This window comes from Elephantulus edwardii, unplaced genomic scaffold, assembly GCF_000299155.1.
Source record: "Elephantulus edwardii isolate Elephantulus edwardi_28Jun2011 unplaced genomic scaffold, EleEdw1.0 scaffold00213, whole genome shotgun sequence".
NCBI lineage: Eukaryota > Metazoa > Chordata > Mammalia > Macroscelidea > Macroscelididae > Elephantulus > Elephantulus edwardii.
Window position 1 is genome coordinate 1,240,663 of NW_006399963.1, and position 13,245 is coordinate 1,253,907.

The window sequence follows — 13,245 nt, forward strand, 5'->3', positions numbered from 1 at the left end:
ACAACTCATCTGGTCTTCGCTCATTAGTGTTCAAGGCCTCAAACCTGTTCCTGAGATGATTCTGAAATTCAGGTGGTATGAAATCAAAGTCATACATGTCATTACAAAATATTTTTTCCCAGTCTATGGCTTCCCTTTTTACCCTTTTGGAGATTTTGAATGTGCATAGGGATTTTACTCTTAGAAGTTCCCCATCATCTATTTTATCCTCTCCTGGTTGTAGGTTTTCAGGATGCTCAGAGGAATGCTTATGTTGTGGATTTGGGCTTCTAGAGTTCTTCTAATCTTTTCTTGAATGAAGTTTATAGTCCTTGGTTTTAGGCCTAGGTCAATAATCCACTTTGAATTGGTTTTTGTATATGGAGTGAGGTGTAGATTTTCCTTGAGTTTTCTGCAGATAGTTTTCCAGTTTTGCCAGCCCCATTTGTTAAAAAGGCTGTCGTTTCCCCACTTAACTGATTTCATCTCCTTGTCAGAAATCAGTTGACCATAGGTAGATTGGCTGATTTCTGGAATCTCAATTCTAGTCCATTGGTCTATGTGTCTGCCATTGTACCAGTACCATGCTGTTTTGACCACCACGGCAGTTTAGTAGGATTTGAAGTCAGGGAGTGAGATGCCTCCTACCTTGTTTCTCTTTTTAAGAAGTGCTTTGCTTATTCTGCATCTCTCTCCATTCCAAATGAAATTGGAGATTGCCTTTTCCATCTCATTGAAGAATGGAATTGATATTTGTATTGGGGTTGCATTTAATGTGTAAATTGCCTTTGGTAGTATTGTCATTTTCACAATACTGAGTCTTCCCATCCATGAAAAAGGGATTTTCTTCCACTTCTTCAGGTCTCTTTTTGTTTCTTGTAGTAATGTTTTGTGGTTTTCTTTGAATAGATCCTTTGTGCTTCTGGTTAGGTTTACTCTGAAGTATTTAATCATGTGATTAACAATTGTGAAGTTATTATTTTTCTCAGTTCCAGTTCTGTATTGTCTTTGCCAGTGTAGGGAAATTAAATTGATTTTTGTATGTTGATCTTGTATCCTGCCACTTTGCTAAATTGGTCAGCTATGTACAGTAGTTTTCTTGCTGAGTCTTTAAGGGTTTTCTACGTAAACTATCATCATCTGCATAGAGAGATAATTTTACCTCCTCTTTGCAAATTTGGATACCTCTTATTTCCTTCTCTTGCCTTATTGCTAAGACTTCCAATACAGTATTCACTAGGAGACGTGATAGTGGGCATCCTTGTCTAGTTCCTGTTCTCAAGAGGAATACCTTTCACCTCCATTGAGAACAATGTTGGCTCTCGGGTTTGCATGTATACCTTTTACTATGTTGAAGAAATTCCCCTCTAATCCTATTTTGTTGGATGTTTTAAACAGGAAAGTGTGTTGGATTTTATCAAAAGCCTTTTCTGCATCAATTGATAGGATCATGTGGTTCTTGTTCTTTGCTTTGTTAATGTGATAAATTACACTGATTGTTTTTCTTACGTTGAACCATCCTTGCATACCTCTTATGAGTCCCATTTGGTCATTGTGAATATTTTTTTTAATGTGTTGTTGGATTCAGGATGGGTGTATCAGAGACAGTGCAATTGGCATAGGACAGAGCAGAGTTTAGGGCTGTTGTACATAGGGTCGTTATGAGTTCCAAGCGACTCGATGGCACATAACAACAACAATGGCAACATTGTTGGATTCCTTTGGGCAGGATTTTATTCAGGATTTTTGCATCTATGTTCATAAGAGATGTTGACCTATACTTTTCTATTTTGGTGGTGTCTTTATCTGGCTTTGGTGTCAAGGATATGCTTACTTCATAGAATGTGTATGGGAGAATGCCATCTTTTTTTATTTTCTGAAATAATAATATAGGATTGATGACAGTTCTTCTCTGAATGTTTGATATAATTCACTTGTAAAGCCATCTGGTCCAGGACTTTTTTTGGCTGGAAGTTGTTTTATTACCTTTTTAATTCCTTCTTTTTAATGGGTCTGTTCATGTGTTCAATTTCGGTTGGTGTCAGTTTAAGTAGGTTGTGTATTTCTAAGTATTTGTCCATTTCCTCTAGGTTTTCATATTTGTTTAAGCATGATTTTTCATAATATTCCAATGCTAGAGTTTGTATTTTAGTTGGTTCTGTTGTGATGTTGCCCATTTCATCTCTTATTTGGATTATTTGTGTTCTTTCCTTCTTTTCCTTCTTTAGTTTTGCTAGTGGTTTGTCGATTTTATTGACCTTTTCAAAAACACCAACTCCTTGTTTTGTTGATGGTTTCAATTGTTTTTTGTTTTCAATTTCATTATTTCTTCTCTAATTTTTATAATTTCAGTTTTTTAGAAGGTGTTGGTTTTTCTTTTCTTTTTTAATTTGTTGGAGATGTGGGGTCAGAGAGTCAATGATCATTTTTTCCTACCTTTTGATATATTTGTTTATTGCTATAAATTGACCTCTTATTACTGCTTTGACTGTTTCCCAGAACTTTTGATTAGTGGTGTTTTCATTGTCATTTGTTTCCTTTTTGATTCTGCTTTTTGCTCTAGCAGATCTGTGGTGACAATTCTATCTTCTCTTGCACTGGTTCCGTGTTCCATCTCTTCAACTCTGCTCATGTGTCCCTCCATAATGCTGACGGTATCTGAAACATTGGATCTCATATTTTCGATCATGGTTTCTTGTTTTTCCAGTGCCACTGATAACCTCGTTTGTTATGGATTGTTGTTTTTTTTAAGCTCCTTCTGGTTTTTGCTTGCAGTATCCTGTAATCCTTCCATTTTGTCTTTCAAACATTGAAAATATCCAGTCTTTGTTCTTTTAAATTCTGTGTCAGAAAGTTCCATCAGACTTTCTGGCTACAGGAAATCCATTGATACTGTGTCTCATTTGGGGGTGACATCTTGCTTTGAACTTGTATAGTGTGTTGGATAGCATTCTCTCTTCAAGACATTGATTAATTCTTGATCTGAAGACAGTGCTCTAGAAATCTTTTGGGCAGCTACTCTACTTGGGTTTTTCTCTGACTTCTGAGTCAAGCAAAAGTACAGGTGAGGGCCTGTGAGTGCAGCCTCTTGTAGGTAAGTCAGATCAAGGTGCTCCAGATTGGACGTGTAGGCACAGGTGTGGAGCGGAATGGAGGACGGGCAGTCATGGGGAGTAGAGCAGGCACGGGGAGAGGGGCAACCATAGAGGCGGGTCAAACCCTTGTGGGACCTCACTCAGACCTCATTTGTCCACTTGTGCTCACAAATGGGGTCCCTACTCAAATTCCAGCCGTCTTTCTCCCACCCTGCGGCTCTCGCTCATTGGTTCCTGCCCTGCAGCCCTTACCCAAGTACCTTTACACAGTGGCCCCTACCCCAACAGGGCCCTTGGTCCAGTGGGACCCGAGAAGACTTAGTCAAATTCCTGCTTGCCCATTTGCCTCTGGCTGGTCTGTGGTGTCCATAAAAGTTCAGTGAAATTCCCACCTGCCCACTTGCTCTTGGGTCCTCGCCCAGGCAGTCAACAGTGCCCAAGAAAACTCAGATAAATTTCCACTGGCCCACCCGTTCCTGGGTAGTCAGTGGAGCACAAGAGAACTCGTCCGAATTCCTACCAGCTCTTGAGTGCTTTCCCAGGCCATCCGCAATGCCCAAGAAAACCCATTCTAATTCCTGCTGGCCTGTTCGTTGGCGGCACAATAAAACTAAGTCACCTTCCAACAGACTCACTTGTTCTTAGTGGGGCTTAAGAGAACTCAGTCAATTTCCCTCTAACCTTTCTCTTGGTGGACATGTCCCATAGCAGCTTGGCTGGCCGCTTCTGGCTTTGGCCTGGCCCGTGGTGTTGGTCTATGTTCCCGTATCTCTGAAACTAATTGTTCCAGCAAAAGTTCTGATTCAATTCCTACTATCTGTGTCGCACCGTGTCATTAGGTCTCTTTGCGGCATGAAAGCCACTCTAGTGGCCTGTCTCTACACAGCTTGCTGCTCCTCTGGCTCTTCACACTGCTCTCTCCACTGCCACCATCTTAGTTGTAAGGTTACAGTCCTTGACTTTCTTCAGCAAACTTTTCAGGTTCTCTTCCAACAAGCAACATTGTGTCATCTGCATAAAGCTGGTGGTTTTTGATAAGTCTTCCTCCAGTCCTGATGACATTTCCTCCTCATGGAGTCTAATCTCCAGATGACCTGTTCTGTATATAGATTGAAAGGATCTGGATATAAGACATATCCCTGGCGTACACTCTTTCTGATTTTGTACCATGCAGTGTGTCCTGGCTTTGTTCTGATGACTGACTCCTCGTCCAAGTATAGTAGGTTTCACATAAGCATAATCAGTGTTCTGGGATTCCCATTCTTCTCAGATTCTGCCTGAGTTTTTTGTTATCTACACAGTCAAATGCCTTTGCATACTCAATGAAATACAGATAGACATTCCTCTGAAACACTCTGCTTTCAGCCAAGATCCATCCAATATTAACTATACTATCCCTAGTACCACGGCCTCTATTAAACCATGCCTGCACATATGGCAATTCTCTTTTGATGTGTTGTTCTAGTCATTTTTTTGTCATTTTCAGCAGAATATTGCTTGCATGTAATATTAATGATATTGCTTGATAATTTCCATACTCTGTCGGCTCACCTTTCTTTGGAATGGGAACAAATATGGATCTCTTCCAGTTAGTTGGCCAGGTGGTTGTCCTCCAGATTTCTTGGCACAACTTGATGAGCTCATCCAGGGCAGTGCCTGTTTGTTGAAATAGGTCAATTGATATGCTGTTCATTCCTGACGCCTTGTTTTTTTGCCAGTTCCTTCAGAGAAGGTTGAACTTTCCCTTTTATCACCACAGGTTCTTGCTCATATGTTGTTTTATGAAATTCTTTTGTGTCCACCAATTCTTTTTTGGAACAGTTACTCTGTATACTCCTCCCATCTTCTTCTGATGTTTCCTGGATCATTTAATATTCTTCTCAAAGCATCCTTAAGTATTGCAACTCCAGGATTGAATTTGTTCCTCAATTCCTTTAGCTTAAGAAATGCTGAGCACTGGGAACCGGAAGTGTGTGTTCTCCATAGTTCGCCGGGTGGAGTGGAAATCTCTTTCCAGCTGAGAACTAGTACTGAGCTAGTTCATACATGTCATTAAAGAAAACGTGGGATTTTCCTTATTGGAGAAACAAGGTGGAAACAGAACCCAGTTTCTCGGGATGGCACCCTGGACCGTGCTCCCCACACAGCACCCAGGAAGGACAGAAGGATGACGGGCACGAGGCCGTGTGAAACAAGCAGATCAGCAAGTCTCAGTTACCTGTTGTGCTCCCAGGCTGACCACACTGGAGCCCCGGCTGTGAGGACTAACTCTCCCCAGCCCCCACCTGAGAAATGAGGCGGAGATCATGGGGTCTCTCCTTACCTGGAACCATGACAGGTAACCCACAGGCCACGCAAAGACTTGCACCTCAGTTCTGTGAGGGAGTCCAGGGTCCAGCGAGGAAGGTGTCTGTCTGCTCAGCCGTGGACCTTAGAGCCTTCAGCACACACACTGCTGTTTATATGATGGGAGGTGAGGGCAGCCTTGTGGCCAGTCCTGGATTTTGAAACTAAGTCAGAGGAGCAGCCTGTGAGCAGGGAGTTTACCTCTCCTCACGAGAGCAGATAAAGGAAATTAAGAGCATCCTGAGTTTTAGGAACCACTTTAGGAAGTAGAACAGGAGTCTAGAAGCAAGTCACTGGGCCGTCTGGGCAGCTAACGGGCACAGATTGGTGCTGAGATCAGCAGAAACCTTTCCTGTGATTTTACAGGCTGGTCAGTCCGGATCCCAGCTGTGTGGACTCCACGACTCCCTGCCCCGTACCTGCCGAGTGGACAAAGGATGGGCCGGAGACAGTGTGAAGTGAGCAGATCCAGGCACCTCTGCTCACCTTGGACCGTGACAGGGAACTCATGGGCTGAAAACTTGGTCTCGGCTGCATCAGGGAGTCCGGGGTCCAGTGAGGAAGGTGCATGCTCACCTGTGTCACTTCATGCCGAATCCTTCAGCGCCACACTGCTTCTTGAGGAGGTGGGAGAGGAGGGCCACCATCTGGTGAAAGCTGTATTGTAAAATCTAATCAAACAGGGAGCTTGTAGCAGGAATTTTAGACTCAAACATCCAGTAGACACTCACTTGATGATCATCTTTTTCTCAGACCACCAGGCTGCTGACTCTACTGGGGTGAGTGACACCCTGTTGCTCAGACGTTGGGATCACAGAGACATGCATGTCCATGAGGGTTGTTCAAATGTCCTCAGAAGCAGCAGAGACTCCTCTAAGAAGACAGTCCTACAGATAACCTGGGACACAGGGCACCCACCACAGGCCTGGGACACCAGGTCCAACTGTTCCTTTGTGTGTTAGGGAGCTGGGTCAAACCAACCATAATCACCAATTTACCATCGTGGGTTGGAAAGGACTCACAGCTGACCCTCCAGTGGGTCAGCTAGGACTGTCCGTCCCAGGGGGGTAGACAGGGCTTCCTCCTGTCCTGAGCTGCTGGTGGATTTGAACCGCTAGAGGTGCAATAAAACACGCGGAGGGATTTGCCAGCAGCAAGCAGCTTTATTTTTGGAAGGGACCTGCCTGGGTTTTCATCCCAACATTTATGAACTGAACAGGGTTTCTGTACAGACAGAAAGATGCCACAGAACAAGGACTTGACCATGTCGTCTCCCATGTCTCTTAACTCTCATAGTTGGCTGTCTGTTCATCTCTAGTATTTTTACCCAGGAGGTGGGGGGAGCACAGAATGTACCAACTTCGTCTGAAACCTTTCAGGAGCAAGGACGCTGAAGAGGAGTGAGCACTGTCCTCACACCAGGCAGGGCGTCCCCGCATTTCCTCAGCACCAGGCAGGGCGTCCCCACGTTCTGTGTGCTGCAGACCTGCTGTGGGAATGTGGAACCATAGAAAGGAGAAATGTGCAGCCAGGTTATATTTCTGTTAATGAGTAGCAACCAAGGCTCTGCTGAACTCCAGGGGGTTTCCTTATTCCTTAGTATGTTTATGAACAGATGCACAACAAAAAACTGGACTGTGGCTCAGACCTCAAAAAGAAACAAAGTCTCATACATACTGTAACATGAGTTAATCTTGAGTAAGTGAAGTCAAGCATCACACACTATGCAACTGGAAGGAGGTGGGAGATTATTTGAGTCAGATAATCTTGGAAACCCATAACAGGGATGATGGTACAAGATGTTAGGAGCTAATGGCCCTAAACCACATTAAAATGTGGCTGGTGTTGCTAAAAAAAAAAAATAAAAAAAGAAAAAAGAAATGCTGAGCAGGTTTGGCCATTTTGATTTTTGGAGGCAGAAACATTCGCCATTGAATAGCTTCTGACTGATTACAGCCCCATCTGTCTTTGTACATGACTTTCAGTAGTTCACTTTTCAGAACTAGATTGTCATATTCTTTCTTCCAAGATACCTCTGGGTGGGCTCAAACCTCATCTTCTTTGTTAGCAGTGCTTATTAGCCATTTGCACCTAGGACTTCCCAGAAGCATATGATAAAAGTGTAATAAAATCTTAGTAATACTAGTTCCTATTTAAGGACTAACAGTGGGCTCAGGAATATCAGGTGGTGAGGATAACACAGGATAGGGCAATGTTCAGATCTCAGGGTTGCTATGATCATGGGAGCTCTGGTGGCTTCGTGGTAAGGAATTATGCTGTCAGCACAAAGACACACGGTTTGAATCCTCAAGTTGCTCTGCTGGAGAAAGATGGGTCGTCTCCTGTGTAATTAACTGTCTGACAATCTCCTGGAGGGTCAGCTTGGTTCTGACTTGATACATGACAACAACAACTAAAGTCATACTCATAACACCACCAACAATAGCTCTCTTTTCAATTTATCATATTGATGCTGTTGTGTGGTGGTAGAGAGATCTGGTGGCTTCTTGGTGAGAAGAGGTACTGCCAGCTCAAAAGCAGGCACTTCGAATTCATCAGCTACTCCACAGGAGAAAAATAGAAACTATCAACAACTTCATCTTACTTGGGGCCACAGTCAACACACTTGGTACTAGCAGTCAAGAAATCAGGAGACTTAGTGCTTTGGGAAAGTCTGCAATCAGGGATTTCTCCCAATTATGAGATGTGTCTGATTCAGGCTGTGGTCTTTCTGATCTCTTGCTATGCATCTGAGAGCTGGACAGTGAATAAGGATGACAGAAGAGGAATTGATGATGCCTTTGTGCTGTGATGTTGGAGAAGAGCACTGAACATCTCATGGACAGCCAAAAGAACAAATATGTGTTGGAGAGTGTAGCCAAAGTGTGTCTTGGAAGCAAAGATGTTAAAGCAGATGTTAACTAACATACTTCGGGCATGTTGCTTGGAGAGTGACTTGATGGTCAGAAAGGCAAAGGATCGTGAAAGAGAGAAGGACCCTCAACCAGGTGGATTGACAGAGTGATTGCCCTAGTGGGCTCTGGTGTGTCAGGAAGTATGAGGATGGCGCACTGTTGTTCATAGGGTCGCTATGGGTCGTTCTGGACTTGATGGCACCTAACAACAGAAACTTCACAGGAGAAAGATGAGCAGTCTTTTTCTGAGAAATTTGCAGCTTTAGAAAACCCACTGGTGGTTCAGCTGTGCGTTTGCTCTGACTCTATGGCAGTTTTTTTAATTATTGGGGAGCTGGGTCAGGTTGAGTTTGACTCCTAGTGACCTTATAGGAGAGAGCAGCAGTGCCCCATAGAATTTTCTGGGGTTTTTTGGGAGCAGATTGCTAGCTTGTTATTCTGCAGAGTGGCCCGTGCATTTAAAACTCACAGTCATCAGCCAAGTGCTTAACCATTGGGACAGCAGGGCTCTTTTATTACCTTGGTATGTTCCCTGAATCTTATGATGGAGAGAAAAAAAAATTGTTTACCTTTCAAACTTCTGTTAATGCTTTAAATGTCTTGACTATCATTGTGTAAATTCCTTACTGTAAAAAGTGAGTTTTGAAAGTTCATAAACTTTCAAAGAAATGTTTTATTTTCTAATTCCTGGTAAACACTAGATTAGGAATAAGCAAATTTCCATCTTGCCAGTTGAAATATTTGATGATGGAGATATTGGCTGTAATAAATTCATTAGATAAACAACAATAATCAAAGGTGAAAGGAATTTTAACCAGTTTAGCAATATGCTAAGCACACCAGTGCATTTAGTCATTATTTATGTTCATTTCACTGGTTGTAAGAATTGGGACTGTTAATAGGCCTTTTTACTCACCTTCTTTTTCTGGCCCAGGAGCTCCTAGAATTTATCTCAGTATAAAAGTTCCCTTATTTTCCTATAGTAAAGGGAAGATGACATAATTTAAAAGCCATACCAATTGCACAGATGTCTAGTCACAAAAAATAATGACCTTAAATTATAGGGTATAAGTCATCAACTGTGTCAGTTAACCAAAAGTATGGTAAAAAGGGAGAAAAAAAATGTTGTATTATGTGATAAAGCATAGAGTATTTGTATTTATGCTTATTTGTATATGAGTTTGTTTTCACATTTTTTAAAAACAGCTTTTAATTTGCTGTTTCCAAATCTGTGCCTTTGAGTAGTGGTGCTGGAGAAGAGTATTGAGTATACCATGGACTCCTAGGAGAACAAACAGGTTTGTCTTGGGGAGGTTGAAACCAGGCTGCTCCTTGGAGACAAGGATTGTAAAGCTCCCTCTGACATACTTTGGGCATGTTGAAAGGAGAGACCAGTCATTGGAGAGGGACATCATGCTTGAAAGGATGGAGGGACAGCACAAGAGAGGAAGACCCTTGATGAGATGAATTGGCTCAGTGACTAGGGTAATAATGTGGGATAGGTGTGTCAGAGACAGTGAGACTGGCTGAAGATAGAGCAGGGTTCAGAGCTGTTTCATATAATGTTGCTGTGAGTCGCAGGTGACTCCACCGCATGTAACAACAGTAATCCTTCATAAAGGTGCTCTGGTGACATTGTTAATAACCTCTCATACTGCCAACCAAAAGACAGTTTGAATCCACTCTTGGGTTTAGATTTTTGGTTTAACCCATGCTAAATATATATATGGAGGTAGCTCTCTCTTAACCCACTTGGAGTGTATAATGCAGCTAGTCTATTTAATCTTGCTTTGGAAGGAGTATTATGTATAGGAGCCCTGGTGGCATAGAATGTAACTGAGAGTTTGAATCCAGCTTCCCCATGGGAGAAGGGAGAGAGAGAGTCTCCTCCCATTAAAGATTTAACATCTGAAAATCCCAGTGAAGGCTTGCAGTGAAGTTGATTTAATTGCAATGGCTTTTGTTTTAATTTCATGTGAGGGAACTCTGCTGTTTAGTGATAAGGAATTTTACTGCCACCCCAAAGCCAAGCTGTTCAAACCCACCCACCCTGTTTCTTCTTATTCTCTGAAGGAAAAAGATAGGCAGGCTTTTCCTCTATGGTTTACAGCTCTGTAAACCTGCTGTAGGGTCAGCTGTGAGTCACTTCTAAACTGACATCATGTGTTGGAGCAGTGCTAAGTCACTCCTCTTCCTATGGAATTGTGAGATTACCTGAACAATATTCACATCCCTTTGGTTAGAATCCTAGCTTGGAATTTCTACAAGAAGATGTAATGTTCCGCAATAATATATTCTCCTTTTAGAAGATGGAGGAGTCATCTGGGTGCTTCCTACTATGCTAAGTGAATGTAGGTGAAAGGTAAAGAGAAATTTGGAAGTGGATGGAGTCATTTTCTCACATTAGAGTCACCAAGGGTACTAGTGTCACTCACAGAATCCTTTTGGACATAGTACAAAAGTAAGTCTTACTAAAGATGACTTAATTAAAATGTCACTGTTTTTCTGTTATAATGACATACTTTTCAGTTATGCAGATTATTTTTTAAGCACTGTGGGTTAGGCAAGAAGATACTGTCTCTGCTTTCATGAAGCTCAGAAGGGATATAAACAGTTAAAATATAGATGCAAAGTGATAGCAAGGTTGATAAAGGGCATCAGCTAGCATGGTCCTTAGCTCTTCTCAAGAGAAAGGGACAGGGAATGTTCTGTGGAGAAACTGACATCCCTGCTGAGATCTGAAGGGTCAGTAGATATTAGCTAGAATAAGATGGTGATTGGAAGAGGGAAAAGAGTTTGAGAAGTTATTTCTTCTAGGAACTGAAGAAAGGTTCAGTTGATGGGACCCAGAATCATGAGTGAGTGAGTGAGGGACAGCATTCAAGAAGTGAGAGAGATGAGGGTGGACTTGCAAGTAGAGGTCAGATGCTCATGGTCTGACGGGTCCGGGTAAAGGAATTAGACCTTGTCCCAAGAGCAGCGAGTGATTATGGAAAGCTTTTACACAAAAAGATGAGCCATTCACTTTTGGATTTTGTTTTTAGTGATCTTATTAGAAGTTGCAGTAATCCAGGTGACAGATGATGGTATCTTGAACTATAGTAATGTCAGGTAGAGTGTCTTAAGTGACTTTGAAAAGCATTTAGAAGGTAGAAGTAGCATGAACTTGCTTGTCGGTTTGGGTGTGGTGGAGATTAGGAAGGAGTGATAGCAGGGAGTGCAGATTTCTGATTTGGTACCTGGACTAGGGAATACAGAAGACGAGGGTGAATAAGGTGATGTGTGTTCTCTTTTAGCTGGCAGTTAGATGTATAGTTGTTAGGGGTATAAGAACAAACTCTGGGCTGGACAGATTTAGCCATCATCATATGGCACAAGATTGATGAATACATAAAATGCATCAGAGTTGACACAATAGCACCTAACAGTAATGTATAAATAATAGTTGACACTTTGGAAAATAATGATAGTATGTTGTTGTGTACTGTCGAGTTGGAGCCGACCCATAGCTAACCCTCCAGCAGGTTTTCAGAAGCAGTTAATCTACTGGGAGATTGCCTTATCATTCTCCCACAGAGCACCTGGTGGTCTTGAACATTCCTTTGGGATTGCAGTACAGCTTCTTGCCACTAGGCCACCAGAGCTCCCTTAAACAGTGGAATAGTATATGAACATTTAATCTGTTCACTATACTTGCTGGCACAAAAAGGTAGGAGATAGGGAGCTTGACAGTTTAAACAGTACTGGTAGTCACTGCAGTTTCAAATACATTTAAGATAAGTTTACTTGGAGCTCTAGAAAAAGATATACTTAAGTTCACTTGGGGAGCTCTTGGATGTGTAGTCTGTAGCAAGTTGTGCTGCTAATCCAATGGTTGCACATCTCTGGCACTTTTGTTTTATTTTCTTTACCATAGATGTTATCTTTTAGTGCCTTGTAGTTTTCTCTGAATACCTGCATCCATAATTGATGAATGGGGTTGTAGAGATTTCACTTACTGTATTTTAACCTCAAAAGCTTTTCCTTTAAGGAAATGCCAATGCATTTCAAAAGCCAGCATTTGAACTGTTAGGATGATTTACGGATGGGGAAGTGTGATCACTTAGTGTACTAATTGTCTTACATGGTTATGCTTTCTTCTGGACTATTTTGGATACAGGTTTGACGGGTTGGGTCCAACTATAATTGTCTGTCCAACAACAGTGATGCATCAGTGGGTGAAAGAATTTCACACTTGGTGGCCTCCGTTCAGAGTGGCAATCCTACATGACACCGGGTCCTATAGCCACAAAAAGGTAATGTTTATAATGGTGCAGTACTTTCTTATTTATTTTGTTTTAAAAGCCTCCCTTGTATAATTTGTTTTGTCTTTAATCCATGTCTTTTTCAGATGCATATTCCTATAGTTTTGGGGTTTTTAAATTGCATTTAGTCATTATGTTTTATAGAAGAAAGCTGAGCAGTCTCCTCTCATGCTATTTATTACCTCTGAAAATATGTGACCTGTAGAGGGTCACCTATGAATTGGTTCCAACTGGTCAGATAACAATAAGATTTCTCACTTATTTGTAATTTTGTTATCAAGAGGTTTATCTCTGCTTCTGTGAACAGTGTTTACTTTGTTGCACTGTGATTTTCTTATGGTCCTTTCTGCATCACTGTTTAGATTGTAAGCTCTGAGTATCTTAGTTAACATTCTTAGTACCACTTATTAGGTTCCTTAGTACCATTTGCAGTTCTGATCCACCAGCTGCTCCAATGGGCAGTCTTCTCCCATATGATTAGCTGCCTGTGAAAACCTATCAGGGGGTCAACTATGGCTTGGTTCCAACTCGAAAGCATGCTACAATTTACTAGGGGGAAGGGTCTGATGTGAAAAAACTATGTATATGAACTTTATTTTTATGTAA

At 41.8% G+C, this 13,245-nt stretch overlaps 1 protein-coding gene across 1 annotated transcript in view; it reads left to right on the top strand.

Moving 5' to 3' along the window:
- The window catches only part of ERCC6 (excision repair cross-complementing rodent repair deficiency, complementation group 6), a 227,095-nt gene that overhangs the window by 136,981 nt on the left and 76,869 nt on the right, over positions 1-13,245 (top strand). The window contains exon 7 of the mRNA XM_006897700.1: positions 12,495-12,630. Coding sequence (XP_006897762.1) covers positions 12,495-12,630 — 136 coding nt within the window. The remainder of the gene's footprint in view (positions 1-12,494; positions 12,631-13,245) is intronic.